We start from the raw sequence: 16223 nt of genomic DNA on the forward strand, positions 1-16223 counted from the left end.
CAAATGATATAATGTGGTCGTTTCAAACAAGCTCATACTCAAAAAATAAGAATAGTGTATCTAAGTGATACATTTCTCAATATATACGAGTTAAAAATGTGAATAATTCTTAAACACTGTATATTAAAAGACTGAGGAATGGTATCAATTACAACTGGAAGTTGTACAAGTAGACCTACCTCCTTATTAATGTCAAGATATATAAAACTCTTACTTTGAAAAGTAAAGTTAAAGAGCTTTTCCGGAGACTTCAAAGACTTGATTTATAATTGATTTATTTTGTTAAATAGCCTACAGATTTCAAAAGAGTTGAAGAACACGATATGTCCATATCTTACTTTTAGCTATTGTTAGGATTTATAAATTGTAAGTGTTGTATTGGTTTTATTAAATATAAACGACATTTCCATGCCAGAAGTTCTGAAAAACGGTGTGGAATGAGAGTACATCTTTTAAATTGGATAAATAATGTACATCTAATTTTATTTTAAACAATACAGTAGTTAGAGTGCTGAAATATTGGCATTCACCACTTCAGTCCACCTCCGATATAATACGACCGCAACTGACAATTTTAAACGACCTTGACCGACCAGCGCGACCCAGACCGCGGCGGCGGCCCGGCAGTTCCTCTTCACTCGATGGTGACCAACTTCCTTTTTCCGACCCCCGATCATAGTTACTGTCGGACAGGCTGTGGGGATCGCGGCTCGACCCCTCTACTTTGGTCTAGATAGGACCGCTGCTACTGAAAAATTATATTTAATGTTTATATATACAAAAAATACGATATCAAAAAACAACAATAATAAATCGTAAATACATTGATGACATTGGATATGTAACAATTCAACCACAACTTTGCTTCATAGTAGCCTACTTCAAGCATCGAGTTGATGCCTCATTTATATAATGCCTATTTACATCAGCTGTCATCAATTTTAAAAACACGTGTATGTTATTATCTCATCAGTCATTGTTATTGAATTTATGAGTTAATAGACGGAAATCATTTTAAAATTTTAAATAATCTAATATAATTTAGAGCTTATGGATGAGACATCCAATTGACCGACCGTCTTTACTCAATTGGAGGTCTCATCTTGTGAGATGTTCCTAAGCATCAAAGAAGTCAGGAATGCAATTGTAAAATCTCTATCTCCACATCCCATTCTGCCTCGCTAAACTACACCCGAAAGAATTGAGACCTCCGAAAGAGATTATGAGATATTCCCAAGCAGCATTTAACTCAGTGGTGGTATTGGAAAATCTCTATCTCCACATCCCATTCTGCCTCGTTAAACTACACCCGAAGAATTGAGACCTACGAAGGAATGGGCACCTTGACACGGCCTGTGATGTGTTTCCAACCAATTTGAAGTCAGTGATGGCATCTCTGAAAATCCCTATGCTACAGACATGTGCCTCCTTTCGCTACCTACGCCTGCTTCGGGACTCTTAACAGGAATGTAGCCATACATCCCAGATGGTCACATGTTCCTAGGTTTTCTTGGTATCAGCCGGGTTAGTTATTTTACAGCTCTCCCACCCCTTTCTCATGCACTATCCTAGGTATCTCCTAACATCCTGCAGGAGCATCATGTTCAACTGGATTACAAGATGTATCCAAGCATCCCTGAAGTAAGTTAGTTGAAAAGAATCATAATTTCTACAATCTTTCAATTCTGTCTTTTCCAATCCACTTATCTACAGTAGTTCGACTCCATTATCACCTTATCCCCACGGGAACCCTATAAAATGTATAGCCTACAAGTGGAACGACTTCCACAACAAAAAGTGAAAGGAAAATGTTATAGATTGTTTTCTTCTAAAGTTAAAGTAAAATAAGTTAACTTTGGCTAATAATACGTTAAATGGTGGCTTCTCTTCTGATCTCGACCTAGTGGTGGAATGTAGAACCCCCTGTAGCCTAGTAGGAATGTTTTTGGTCACGGAAAAGAGAAAAATTTCGAGTTTTCAATTTAACAACCGTTCTCAACGAAATCTGGTAGCCAGACATAGTACTTCCATTAATAGAATGTAGCGTAATACTAGCGATTATGTTGACTTGACCTAGTTTAGTTAGGACTAGGTGACTAAACTTTTGTCTTTGATTGCAAAATGACAGTATGAATTATTATGGTTTTTTAATATTATATTCATTTACATTAATTTACATTAATCAATAAATTAAATAATGCGAAAAATTGAAATATGTCTTTATTCATCTTTGGCCATAACATCATTCTACATTTATGTAATGCTCCTATTTGCTTACGTGCTTGCTTGAAAATAAATGTAGGCTATTGTTCAACAGAATGTGTACTTTTAAATAGTTGATCTAAACACGTCTGAGTGTGAAAATCTAACTGTATTTCTTCAAGGAATATTCTAAATTGTTAGCAAGACAAACTTTAAACACCTCTATGTTACATTAATTGTGTTCATTTAGCACATTACCTGACGCCAAATAATTATGAAATATGGGAATACTTTCCTTTTTCAAATTAAGTAATGTTTTAAAATTTGGATTTTGAGAATTGTAAAATTACGTTATCCACTTGACAGCAGTAGCTCAATTAATCTTTTATGTACTTTAGTAATTGTTCGATAGGAAACAAATTGTGTAAATTAGACGAAGCAGGTTAGGTCATGTATGGACACAGTACTGGATAAGGCAATTAGGCTGCGCGGGATGGCGGGAGAGGTTGGTATATAACAGCTGACTGGGGGAGCGGCCGCCATTCCGTCCTAGTCAGCTGAGTGATAGTGTTAGTGTCAGTGCCTTCTTTATATCAGTGACATACGTAAGTACCATCAAGTAATAATCTGACTATTATTAATAATAATAATATGATAAAAATTCGTTTAATATGAAAATCATTCTAATAAGCAATCTGCTGTTTGGATTGTATTTTTATAAAACTTATGAACTTTAAAAAGATAATCACAGGGATAGGGAAAATAATCATAGGAAACACAGTATCCATAATTCAATAAAAACTATGCAAATTTAATTTTTAGTTAAATTTATTCTTGTAAGCCAAAGTTCTTGTATTCTTTTGGTAACAAAACCCTTGTTAATCCAGATAACCTTTCCTTGAGCATTCAGGAATTTAAATTTGTGTTTAAAAAACTTGTTGCATGCTTATATCTTTAAAATGTATTTTTTACAATCTAATTCAACTGATCCAACGTATTTATAAAATCTTTCAATAAATTATTATTTACACATTTTGGTAGTTTATTCATTTTCATACTAAATTTACCTTTATTTTCTTATCTTTAAAAAAACTACAATGATTACATACATCAATCACTGGGTTTTTAATTAGTAAACCATTGCAAGTTAATTTAATTTATTCTGTAAAATTTCAGTTTAAATAATTATTTACATCAACAAATATATAAAAATTAGTTTTCTTACTTTGTTGTAGTATTTTGATTTTAAATGTTTCTTACACTATTTTAATGTTTAATAACATATATTTATCAAATTTTAATTACTGGATGTGTTAAATAAAATAATTGTATTACTAACATTTTGGGTTCTAGAGGTATATGTCTTAAATTGTTGACTATTTAAGACTTTTAGGCATCGATAGCAAACTCTAAGGCAGTTTCTATTAGATAAATAAAATGTTTTGATTTGTTAAAATGGATTATTTAGAAGCAAATTTCAATTTTTAACAATCCGTAAGAATGGTTTTGAACATGTCGCTCTGGTGTTGCAAACCTGTGCACAATTTCCAAATAAAATTTTAGATAATGATTTTCCTGAGACTACTTTATAAAATAATTGCGTTCGTAGAATTCAAAAGCTGATACCCAGATATTCTATAATTGTCCATGCTTTAAATGAAGATGCAGTCAGTAACAATAATCATTCATTTTCATTTACAACTATTCGATTGTATCACATGCATCAATCAAGATGTTTAGAACACAAAGAAGATTTCTTAGAACTATTGTACTAAAAATTAATTAAATCACAAAACCATTTGGTCAGTACACAATAAAGCGAAAGGCTCAGGAATTCCCCCTCCAAATTCTTCAAGAGTCTACAATAGATACATTAATACGCTCAACTGTATGTATGAAATGAACGCTAATCAACATACGAACATTGTGAACGTTGAGTCTCCAGTAAACCTTCCTCTTAGTGCAGCGTCTGGAATCTGACAGTGTCATAGACTTGACTCCTGCAATCTGGAGTGTTCGTCTAAAGATATCCAAGAAAAATTAGGGACGAAGAAGCCTAAAATGAACTTTTTGAATCGTTTCGACATCAGAGACACCTAGACTACAAAATCAAGTATAATCTAGATGAAGAGGAATTCTCATTGTCTCATCAGGTGCACAATTGAGTGCGCTGCGATGCTTTCAGACACGATCTCTAAGCACGGTAGAGTCACAGTTTTCTACAAAAAACATAAAAGTTTTACTATGTCTAGTATTTTGGATTATTTATTAATTATTATTAATATAATCAACTGATAGCGAAAATCAGATTAACAAACTCTACTGAAATAGACTCTTGGTTGCGTAAATAGCTCATAAGAAAATTAAATCACGACTTGATTTGTCTGTTTGGTCCAATAAATTTAGGAATTATAGGAAATTTAAAATTTTGGGATCTGATTTCTTTATCAAATGAACTACCGTTTTTAACACTAAGTACGACTTCATCGTTGTTGTATCAGATTGCCGTACTGCAAAAAATTCCTCCATAAAGGATAGCTTTACGTTTTTGTCATCGCAAGTCAAATAATGTTTGTCCGATGCACGCACAAGGTCAAAGGAGGCGGGGTTCGCTTTCACTATCGCACCATCAATCTACGAGTACATTCTACACCGTATTCTCATATACTTCATTCTCTTTGAGGTTATGTTTAACATCTAAGGAGAGAGAAACACTGGCTGATCTAGTACTTTTCATGTTAAACTTTTTTTAGTTAATAAACTTTGTTGACTGGAGCTTATCCTTCACTCTAGATACCAATGAAAGTTAGAAAGTACTTTGGTGTTAAAATGTACTGAAATAAAATTGATTTCCTATATCACATGACATCTAACCTATACGTTGGAGCCTTGTAAAGATGCCTATAAAGAGGCTTGTAACTGCAAATGCTGTTATTAGGCTACAATAAAAAGAATCTAAGAAGTTTACACTCCTTATAAAGGTGTAAATTTGCCACTATTAATGTCAATGTTTCATACATATTCGTCATTAGCTAGTTATAAGGGCCTATTCTAAGGCTAGTTTATAAGGGCCAGGTTAAGTGTTAGAGAGGGCTTCTTAGCCCTAACTTCGCCTGGTAAAAATAAGACATTCTTTACTTTTTTTTTTGTTATTCTCCCAAAATAACTAGTAGACTATTCTTGTAACTATATGTGTCCTACGGTTGTTATTATTATTTAATAAATACTGCTTTGTATAGATCACACTAACGATATTACATCTATAAAACCATAATAACAAATCGAATTAATTAATTAATTACCAATGATGCTGGAACCTTAAACCGATAACAAATAAGGTACAATATACTAGTCTTTCTTTTGGTACGGTACCCAACTGATTACAATAGTCAAAGAAAGCAAAATATTTGACACAGTCATCATAAATGAGTTAACCAAGTCTGTGCTTTACAGGTATGGTTAATTTAATTTAAAATTAGGCAGTGATCGGCCATCCTTTTATTAGCAAGAATAATAATTTTTACTAAATATTAATGTATTACTGTTAGATTACAGCACACTTCAATTCAGTAGTCAAAATTTTAAAATATATCATATAAAATCAAGATTATTAAAAAAGTAATTGTTTTATTTTTAGAGTAAGTCAGCAGATCAGATGTTGTTAGTGCAGAATATTTTGTATACAGTCAATATAAATATTATAAAATACATATATAAATATAAAATAAAACATTATTTTTTGTGAAAATAAAAATGTTTGTGAACTGTAATCAATAACTACTTATTACATGTATTTAATGGAAAATGTCTTTTAATAACACTTATATAAAATATGACAGGTACAAAAATCCCTTAAGTGAACAATAATCTTGTAACTTAGCACTCAATCAAGTCTATGGTTATCTTATAGAAGCTGGAGATATTATTAAGATGAAATAATACATACAAGTAGAAAATGAAACAAAATCTTTTATCCTAACTCCTTAATGATGGATAAACAATTACAGTCTTTGGCAGGTGTTCATTCTGTTTAAAACTTGTTTCTATGTTTTTACCTTACTTTTCTAAAAAATAAATGGTAAGAAGCAATTAAAATTCTCAAATGAAGAATCACAAAATTTAATCCAGCTCTATTTGACAGCAAAAACGTTTACTTTACCCCTGCTCGAACTGTTATAGGTTGTTTAAATTTTAGAGTTTCATATTTTGGTTAGATTACTATTTTAATTATATGGAAAAGTATGAAAATGTAGATATTTTTCTCAGTTACATAACCTGTTTGCTCCACTGTTGCAGATATCAAAATGTGTGACGACGATGTGGCAGCTCTGGTTGTGGACAATGGGTCCGGAATGTGCAAGGCAGGGTTTGCTGGCGATGACGCCCCTCGAGCCGTCTTTCCCTCTATTGTGGGCAGGCCCAGATACCAGGTAACTGTTTGGTCCAAACGATATCGTGTTTATCAATTCTAGCAAATATTTTCAAACTAGTCAATTTCTGGAACAAACTTTTTAATACTATATCCTAAATTTGTTTTCAGATTCCTCAATAACAAAACTTTGGATCTCACAAAATTTTTCAATTTTAAACTTCTGCTTTCTATTGTTTAAATGTGTTATTTATCTATAGTAGAGATAAACCTGAACATTTTTATGAATTGAAAGAATTTTAAATAGAATAAAAACTATGATTTTGTTCATTCCAAACTTAATTCCCTAATCTGTTCAATCATTACAGCTTTGTTTACTTAAATATTTAAAAAGTATTACTGATTGATTTCGATTTTCTACAACAAATTTATTTATGATAATACTTCAAAGGAATATAAGACTATCAATGAGAAACTCTCATGTTCGGAAATCGGAAAGAATTACAAACACTGTACTCATATTTGATTCTAGAATTAGAATGCCTTTTCAAAATTAATATTTATTCGATTTCATATTTGAAATAATCCTGATGTTCTAACTGACTGCTTAAATATATTTTTAAGAATTCACTTATTTCCTTTAATTGTCAGCAAACTAAAAAAACCTATTTAGATGAAAAATGAAACCACCTATATAAGTCAGTTGAGTTTAGTTACATAAATCTAATTTTTTTCATATGTTCAAATGATGTTTACTTCTCTGAATTAATTATGATGTCAGTAATATACATATAGAAAAAATGTTATGAGAAAGGACAAATTAAATGTTTCGTTTGCTATCCTCAACTCACTACTACGGTAATCCACAGGGTATCATGGTAGGCATGGGGCAGAAGGACAGTTATGTGGGAGACGAGGCTCAGTCCAAACGAGGTATCCTGACAGTCAAATACCCCATTGAACACGGAATTGTGACTAACTGGGATGACATGGAGAAGATCTGGCACCACACATTCTACAACGAGTTAAGAGTTGCCCCCGAGGAACACCCTGTACTGCTCACAGAAGCTCCCCTCAACCCCAAGGCCAACAGGGAGAAAATGACTCAGGTAAGCGAATTTTGCTGATTTACTTAATTACAATTTAGAGCCATTCGTCTCTCATTTTAAAACATTGGACTTCAAATCCTGCCTGTAACTGAAGCACTTTTTTCAGTTATTTCCACCTTGCAATTTTCCTCTTCAATCTTCTTATACAGGCCAGTGGCCTCTTATGAATATATAAGTGTAAATAAAGAATGTCCTCTCCTTTAAAAGGTTCAAAGTTGAACGGTCATTTCAAGAAATTTTGAAATTTGATTGTAAACCCCTCAAAATAACAAAAGAAATGGTCACTATCAAACTGTTGTAGCTAGTCATAGACCAATAAAATCTTACATCCTCTAAGTGAAAAGAAGAGAGACCTTCAGTACAGTGTCTTTTTACCATAAGACTAATTGAAACCTTTACTTAAAAAACATATTTTTTATAAAGCTAACTCTATGACAGTTCAAAACTGACCTAAAATTATCAAAATATAATTTAAGTACAGTGTTTTAAAATGCTTCCTCAGTTTTTAGAACACTGGCATAGCAGATGACTTTGGATTGGAAGGTTTTCTTGTCATCTGAAATTTTTTATTGTATTTTCATAAAACCAACATTCACAAAATAAATAGTTAATAGATTTGATATTTCTTTGATGTTGTTAGGAAGTGGCCATTTATATTCATATGGAGTTCTGTAGATCCTTTTATTTTATTTTTTTCATTGTTTATTGCCTGGCACACAACCTTTGACTTAGTGTTTAATCTGTCTATGCAGTTTGTTGATGTTTGCTATCGCTGTTAAAACAAACATTTTTCTTTCAAAACACAAGTTGGGTATGCTATGTTTGTTGCAAACAATATATTCTTCAAAATTCTATTTCACGTAAAACAGGTAAGGATGGATTTTTTTCAGGATGTGTCAATCTTTGAAAGAAAGTCCATTTTGATTATTTTGATTCAAAGGCATACATCCCACTTTGATGGTATTAGTAAGAAAACAAACAAAGCTCAAACTTTAAGAGAGTATTTTACTCATATATTTTCCAAAATCACTTTTACACAGACTTACACATTTATCTCATATTTGCAGTGCTTACTCATTAATTGATTGACTTGTCATTTACAGATCATGTTTGAGACATTCAATACCCCAGCAATGTACGTTGCTATCCAAGCTGTCCTCTCTCTATATGCCTCTGGTAGAACCACTGGTATAGTGCTGGACTCTGGTGACGGAGTCTCTCATACAGTTCCTATTTACGAAGGTAAGTTTCAGTCAAGGAAAAGGTAAATTCAACTTTGTACAAGATCATTTAAGAGCATTCAGTTGATTCATCTTACATTACTTAGATATTCTTTACACTCAATGAAAAGGTCAGCATGCTACTCTGGTTGAAAATTGAAAGTAATAGTCGAAAATGTAAACCAATTAGGTATTGATTTTTGTTTTTCATCCAGAGAGAAAGAGTCAATAGTTTGTTGTGTTATTTTTCACAGTCAGTATATCATTTTAGGAAACATCAGCATCAGAATATTGATATCCTGATGTTTTGTTTCTAAATCAACTAAATCAAGAATTTCATATTGTTTTATTTTTTTTTATTACACTTTTTCGTAAATGTTTGATTTGGTAAGGTTTTGAGTTTTCTTTTTAGCTGTAAAACAGAATTGAAATCTTGAATCCTTAAAGCAAAGGTATTGTTCAAGAGTTTAGAGAAATATCTAAATCTTTAAATGTGTCTGAGGATTTAATTGATGTTTAACTGTTATGTGGGTGTCCTGCAAGGATTTAATTTCAATACAATATTAATATATCAAATTTTCAATTTCTAGACATTACCTTAAAATAAATTTAGGAGGAAGGCATATTTACAGAATTCTTACAGATGTTTTCCACACAACATGTAGAGTCTTTTTCCATTGTTCGTAAAATGAATGGAATAAAACAGGGAAAGGTTGAAAATAGAATAGAATATAAAATATGTTTAGAAGTGCTGGTAACCACACATCTAGACGTAGTTCAATATTTGACAATTCAAACAGAAAAAAGATCTGCACTGAAATACCATTATAGAGTGTCTAATCAGCCTAATTCATTCATTCAGTTGATGCCATTACAATTTTAATCCTTTCAAATCAGACATCAATCTCTACAAAAAAGAGGTCAAAAATGATTAAATAGTATAAATCAAAGAAAGTGAAGAAGTATTTGTAAGAGCTAGGAATTGTTGAAGACTTTGATTACTGCCTCTACTACAAGTCCTCTACCATAATTTCTAATCCTGTGCAGGTTATGCTCTTCCCCACGCTATCCTGCGTCTGGACTTGGCTGGCCGAGACCTCACCGACTACTTGATGAAGATCCTGACAGAGCGAGGCTACAGCTTCACCACTACAGCTGAGCGAGAAATTGTCAGAGACATCAAAGAGAAGCTTTGCTACGTTGCCCTGGACTTTGAGCAGGAGATGGCTACTGCTGCCTCCTCTAGCTCGCTTGAGAAATCCTATGAGCTTCCTGATGGCCAGGTGAGCTTTATTAAATTAAAATATTATTTGAGGAAAAATTGAAGATCTCAAAAGTAGGAATCGTAATCCTTATACTTATAGTGTTAAGCTCTAATAGTAGTTTTTAGAATGATTTAATAGGCTATTACATATCAAAATAACTGAACAATTTACACCAATTTTGTCATATTATAAAGATTGTTTTTTATGTTTTTAATTATCAATCATTTCCTTCTTATTTAGAAGCATTTAATTAAATTTTTTTGCTAATATTAATTTGCAACACTTCAATGCTTTTCAATGTTTGCTCAAATTATTTTCAATTAACTTTTCTTTTTATAACACAATATTATTATGTAAAAATTTAGTTTTTCAATTTCAAAATGTTTCATATTAAGCATTGCATTGAACAAATGAATATAAGAAGCAGTGGTGTATATAGAAAATTATTTCGGAGGGGTTGACACAATGGACGGTTTAGGAGGTATAAAATAACCTCCAAAAATAGGGACTTGGGAATGTTTCCCCAGGAAATTGTTGAACTTTAAAATCTTATAAATGTTTTCTAGCTTAAGACTAACTACTGGGTGCAAGTTTAATGTTTGTCTTGTAAAATTTGATGAGGAGGGGGGCTTGAGTCTCCTCAGCCCCTTCCCTTATATACGATTACGGTACACCCATGATAAATAGGAAATGAAGAATGGAAATTTATTCAATAGTAATGAGTTTGATACATTATTTTTTTGTGAATTAATAAAGGTCAAACAGTTTATTATTAACTCTAAGTTCTTTTTTCTAATTTTCTAGTTTTTTAATTTTTTCATTCTGTGCTCCTTATATAACTGGACTTCCGCTGCTTCCAGGTTATTACAATCGGCAACGAGCGATTCCGTTGTCCGGAGGCTATGTTCCAGCCTTCCTTCCTCGGCATGGAGTCCTGTGGAATCCATGAGACCACCTACAACTCCATCATGAAGTGCGATGTGGACATCAGGAAGGACTTGTACGCCAACTCTGTGCTCTCAGGAGGTACTACCATGTACCCTGGCATTGCTGACAGGATGCAGAAGGAAATCACAGCTTTGGCTCCTTCCACGATGAAAATCAAGATCATTGCTCCTCCAGAGAGGAAGTACTCCGTCTGGATCGGAGGATCCATCCTGGCCTCCCTCTCCACCTTCCAGCAAATGTGGATCTCCAAGCAGGAGTACGACGAGTCAGGCCCATCCATCGTCCACAGGAAATGCTTCTAGACGTCACCAAAACGGAACTTCTGTGTTTACCACGCTTTACCATGTATTTACGTGTACATCTTTGCCCCTTTTGGGTTCGTTTACTTTTATTTATTGCGCAAACTCTTACAACTCCTATGAACTTATCGGTTCTTCTCTAAGACTTGTAGGATAGTTTTGTTATTTATTCATCTATTTATTATATTTAGTCTATGATTTGTACTTTAAGTCTTGTACAGTTCAGACGTTTTGCATGATATACTGTTTAAACGTCTGTCTTACTCTATGAAATTAAATATTGTTGAAATACAAAAAAATGTTGATTTATTGTGTTTTATCTTATTTGATACCTGACCTTAACAATGAGCCACAATAACCCGTCTTTAGCATTGATAGTGCTGACAGTTGTTAGCAAATGAAGATCTAATATAAAACCATATATTTGTAATTCAAAGCAATGCCTTTCCAACAATGGTTTATACTCGTATATCTAAAATTTACCAAAATATGAATATTTGTATATCTAAAATTTACCAAAATATGAATATTTGTATATCTAAAATTTACCAAAATATGAATATTTGTATATCTAAAATTTACCAAAATATGAATATTTGTATATCTAAAATTTACCAAAATATGAATATTTTGCAATTTAACATAAAAGAATACATTTGACCAGAATAAAAGACAAATCTTAGGATGATATTAATTAACATACATACATACATTTTGTAGCATACCGTACACTATATTAGTCACAGTCAAATAAATAATATATAATTTATAAACAAACATTGAAACCTTCATTTTATAATAATAAATATAATAATTTTAGACTCTATTAATCATACTTGGGGTAGAGCATGTGTTAAATGAGTTTTTAAAAACTATTGTAATTTTAATTTTTAGGATACATAAATATTTTAATGTGAATCATGTTTGTTGAGAGGATACATAGGTCAGATGCTGGCCGTATATCTGAGGCTCTGCTTTTAACATATGGCTATGACTCTTAAATCCATAACTTGAGGAACTTAGATTTTAGTGATTCAATGGTAATGAATTTTAAATGTACAATTATCTGTAAATACTAGCGGGTTTACAATTAATATTTAATACAGAATCTCTTATGGGTAAATCTAACGTAAATATAAATTACAATCTATTATTATTAATATATTATAATATTTTTAACAGTTCATTAGTTTTGAGACACTAAAATCTAAGTTTCTGAAGTGAAAAATTTATGAACATAAGACAAGTTCCTATTTGTAACACAGTTTTAATCTATAGCCTCAGGTTAACCCTTTGAATGCCAACTTTTTTTAAATGCATTTTTCCCTAGCACCAAATTATACGATATTTTAATTTTTAAAATGTAAAGTTTTTTTTATTTGTTTAAATGGTTGATTTAACGAATAAAAACTGATAGAGAAAACACCCAATGAGCAAGAACAACAAATGTAGAGTGCCAAGCAAATTTTAAGTATTGAAAGCGAGTATACTTGCTATGAGCAAGCCAAGCATGCCAAGTAGCACAGCCAACATGGAACAAAACGAAGAAACATCTATTGTCAGTTGGTACTCTGATGTTCAGTTTGGACATTAGCAGACGACAGTAGGCATCAAAATTTACATGTCCGGCCATCTAGCGGCAAATTCAACTACTATAATGACTCCTAATATTTTAAAACATAGTTTGCGAGAAAACTCACCTTTGGCATATATAATTTCAATGCTTATGAACTAACTCGCTTATGGCATTAAAATGATGAAAAGCACAGCAACAGATGAGTAGCCAATGGCTAACATGTGTGCTCTCTTGAGATAATTCAGAGGGCTTGAGATAATTCATATATAGGTAACTTCCTGTATTTAATAATCATAGTACATAAAAAATACTTAAGTGACCAGTACATTAAAACAATACAAAAAAGGATCTGTCAAAATTATTCATACAAGGATCTTTGAATAACAAATTGTGTCCTCAACAAGTTTGCAAGGTTCACTCCTTACTTGCTCAAATGTTTTACCCGTTCCAAGACTGTCTGCCTTCTAAACTGCCATGACTTCAAGGAAATAACCTCCTCAGTGATGACCTGACCTCCAAGCTTGATTATGTTCCCTTTTATGGGAATGTCAATAAAAACTGTGTACGACCTCTATTAACTGAATCAAGAAGGTTACATCTTTCTGAATTTACATTAGTTTTTTAGGCAAATACTAAAAACTGCCTACTTCAGAAGTGTTCCTCTCCACTGAATCCTTCACAATTCAGGCCAATAAGTATACTCCCTGCTTTATCAAAGTGTTTGGAGCGGATTGTTCATCAGCAATTTTCAATATATCTAGAAAGTAATAACATTTTATCAAATTTTCAATCTGGTTTTCGCTCCAACCACAGCACTACTACTGCACTTCTAAAAATAGTTGATGATATACGCCTTGGAATTGATAAGAGTCAGGTAACCATTTTTAAACCCTTTTCGACTTTTCAAAGGCTTTTGACTGTGTTTATTATTCCCCTTCTCCTCATCAAACTTAGGAAGGATGGTTTCTCTGATGGTAAGTGTCAAGTGGGTTGAGTCTTACCTTTCGGGACGGCGCCAGTGTGTCAGATCAGGTGAGAAGCAGTCGAGATGGAGACCAGTCACTCGTGGAGTTCCACAGGGTTCAGTCCTTGGGCCACTTCTATTTTCACTGTACATCGATGACATTACTACTCAAATTAACCCATTCCAATTTTCACTTATATGCAGATGACTTACAAATATACCGCCACTTTTCCTTAACAGAAATGCAAACTTGTGTGACTCTCATGAATTCCGATATTGACGCTGTTACTCACTGGACTTGGAAACATGGACTAAAATTAAACGTAGACAAAACTCTCAGTGTATTATGATAGGTCATCCAAAGCTTGTTCGTAAAATTGACTTTACTACGGCTCCCAAATTAAAACTAAATGATCAAGAGCTAGAATACTCAGAGAAAGTTAAATAATCTAGGACTTATTATTGACAAAACACTTGAGATGGGACTGAACAGGCCTTCTTTGACATGTAATAGGGTCTTTGCCGGTGTTCACTGCCTTAAGCGGCTGGCTTCATATCTACCACAGCAAGTTAAAATAATGCTGATAAAGACTCTTGTACTGCCTCACTTCAACTACTGTGACATAGTCATTAATGACATGACTGTGGAGCTTTCAAATAGACTCCAGCGTGCTCAGAACTTTTGCATTAGGTTCATTTTTCAATCTCAGACGTGATGATCACGTAACGCCCTACTTCAATCAATTATCTATCTTAAAATTAAAAAGACCTTCGAGACTATCACTCACTCATTCTGTTGCACGCTCTTTTAAATACAAATTGTCCTAGTTATCTTTCAAACAACTTTCGATTTATGTCTGAAATAAGTGAAAGAAGTACAAGGAGGGGTACATCCTTATTATCTATCCCAATTCATCGAACAACTACCTTTAGCAAATCGTTTTACAGTTTCTGCCTGTCGATTGTGGAATGCTTTACCCGTGAACATCAGAGCCATTGATAAGCGCGCTCTGGGGCGGAGGTCAGGGCCTTGATGCTGGGGGCTCAGGAGGTATAGCGATTGGCGGCTTTGGTGTGCGGTACTTAGGGCAATTGCATGCAAGTTGAATGAATGCGAGTGTGTGTCTTGCGATATTATTGTAAATTTGTATATAGTTACACTAATTATTGATGATTGTTTTTATTTTAAGATTTCATTTTAATATATAGTGTAAATAAATAGACTAAGTTTTAGTTATATAAATGTATTCATATATATTGTTAGTTTAATTTTTATGAGGTTAAGTGGTAGAGAAGGACTTTATAGTCCTAACTTCGCCTCTAATAAAGTCATTTTTCATTTCATTTCATTTCAAAACTGTGTAGATCACAAATTGAGATCTTAGAGACAGTAAATTTGTTGAATAGAAAGAACTGATATATCCTCTGAGACATAATATAATTACATTGTGAGAAGATGTGTAAGCTAGGTTTCAAAATTACCATGATACAAAATAAAGGAATTGAAGACAATCCAAATTTTAAATCAGACAACCCATTTGTTAAAAAAATAAGTCTCCTACATTCCTGTCTAATACGACTTCCATTTTATTCATCACTGAGAAATAAGAATGCGGAACAACTCAAAATGCTTATACATAATGGAATAAGCATCCCTAGCTGATTGACAAAATGTATGATGACTTTTGACATTCACTTAAACTTCATAATGTAATAGTGATACCTAAAACTCTATTTCTTTGTATTATTAGTTTTGTATTAACAAGAATATAAAATCAAACATGAAAGTTCTACCATTAGATAAAAAAAAAAACAGAGTATTAGGACATAAAGGTGTAACTTTAAATTTGAATAAATTGGATAAGCCTAATTTGAAGTAAAACTTTTAACTGCTGTAATTCAAACAAGTTGGATTGCTAGTATACACATTTTGAGAGAGGAGGCACTTGGGGGGTTTAATCCCCTTATTGTCTCCTATAGATATGCCACTGAGTGTGGGGTTTGAATTAGAGATTTTAATTGGTTACTGAAAACACTTTAAATAATTAGAACCCATGTTACATTAGTAACCTACGGTCACTGTGTTATAAAATAATCAATATATGTAGATATTTTTTAATGACAAAGATTGCAAAATTATAATTATTACGCTAATAATCACTATTTCACAAAAATGTTTGTTCTAAACTGTTCCCTGATAAGGCATGGGATATCAAAAATAGGCATTCAATCTATACTAGCATGGCATAACCATTCCATCGATATTTCAGT

General features: G+C 32.6%; 1 protein-coding gene across 1 annotated transcript; it reads left to right on the forward strand.

Moving 5' to 3' along the window:
- Window positions 1-2707: 2707 nt before the first annotated feature.
- On the forward strand, window positions 2708-11721 carry LOC124360001 (actin, clone 403-like). The gene is made up of 6 exons (XM_046813226.1): window positions 2708-2807; window positions 6499-6632; window positions 7441-7680; window positions 8784-8922; window positions 9948-10183; window positions 11026-11721. Exons 2-6 carry the CDS (start codon window positions 6507-6509, stop codon window positions 11413-11415), a joined length of 1131 nt encoding a protein of 376 aa, XP_046669182.1. The 5' UTR covers window positions 2708-2807; window positions 6499-6506; the 3' UTR covers window positions 11416-11721.
- Window positions 11722-16223: the final 4502 nt, after the last annotated feature.

This window comes from Homalodisca vitripennis, chromosome 4, assembly GCF_021130785.1.
Source record: "Homalodisca vitripennis isolate AUS2020 chromosome 4, UT_GWSS_2.1, whole genome shotgun sequence".
In the NCBI taxonomy this organism is placed as follows: Eukaryota; Metazoa; Arthropoda; class Insecta; order Hemiptera; family Cicadellidae; genus Homalodisca; species Homalodisca vitripennis.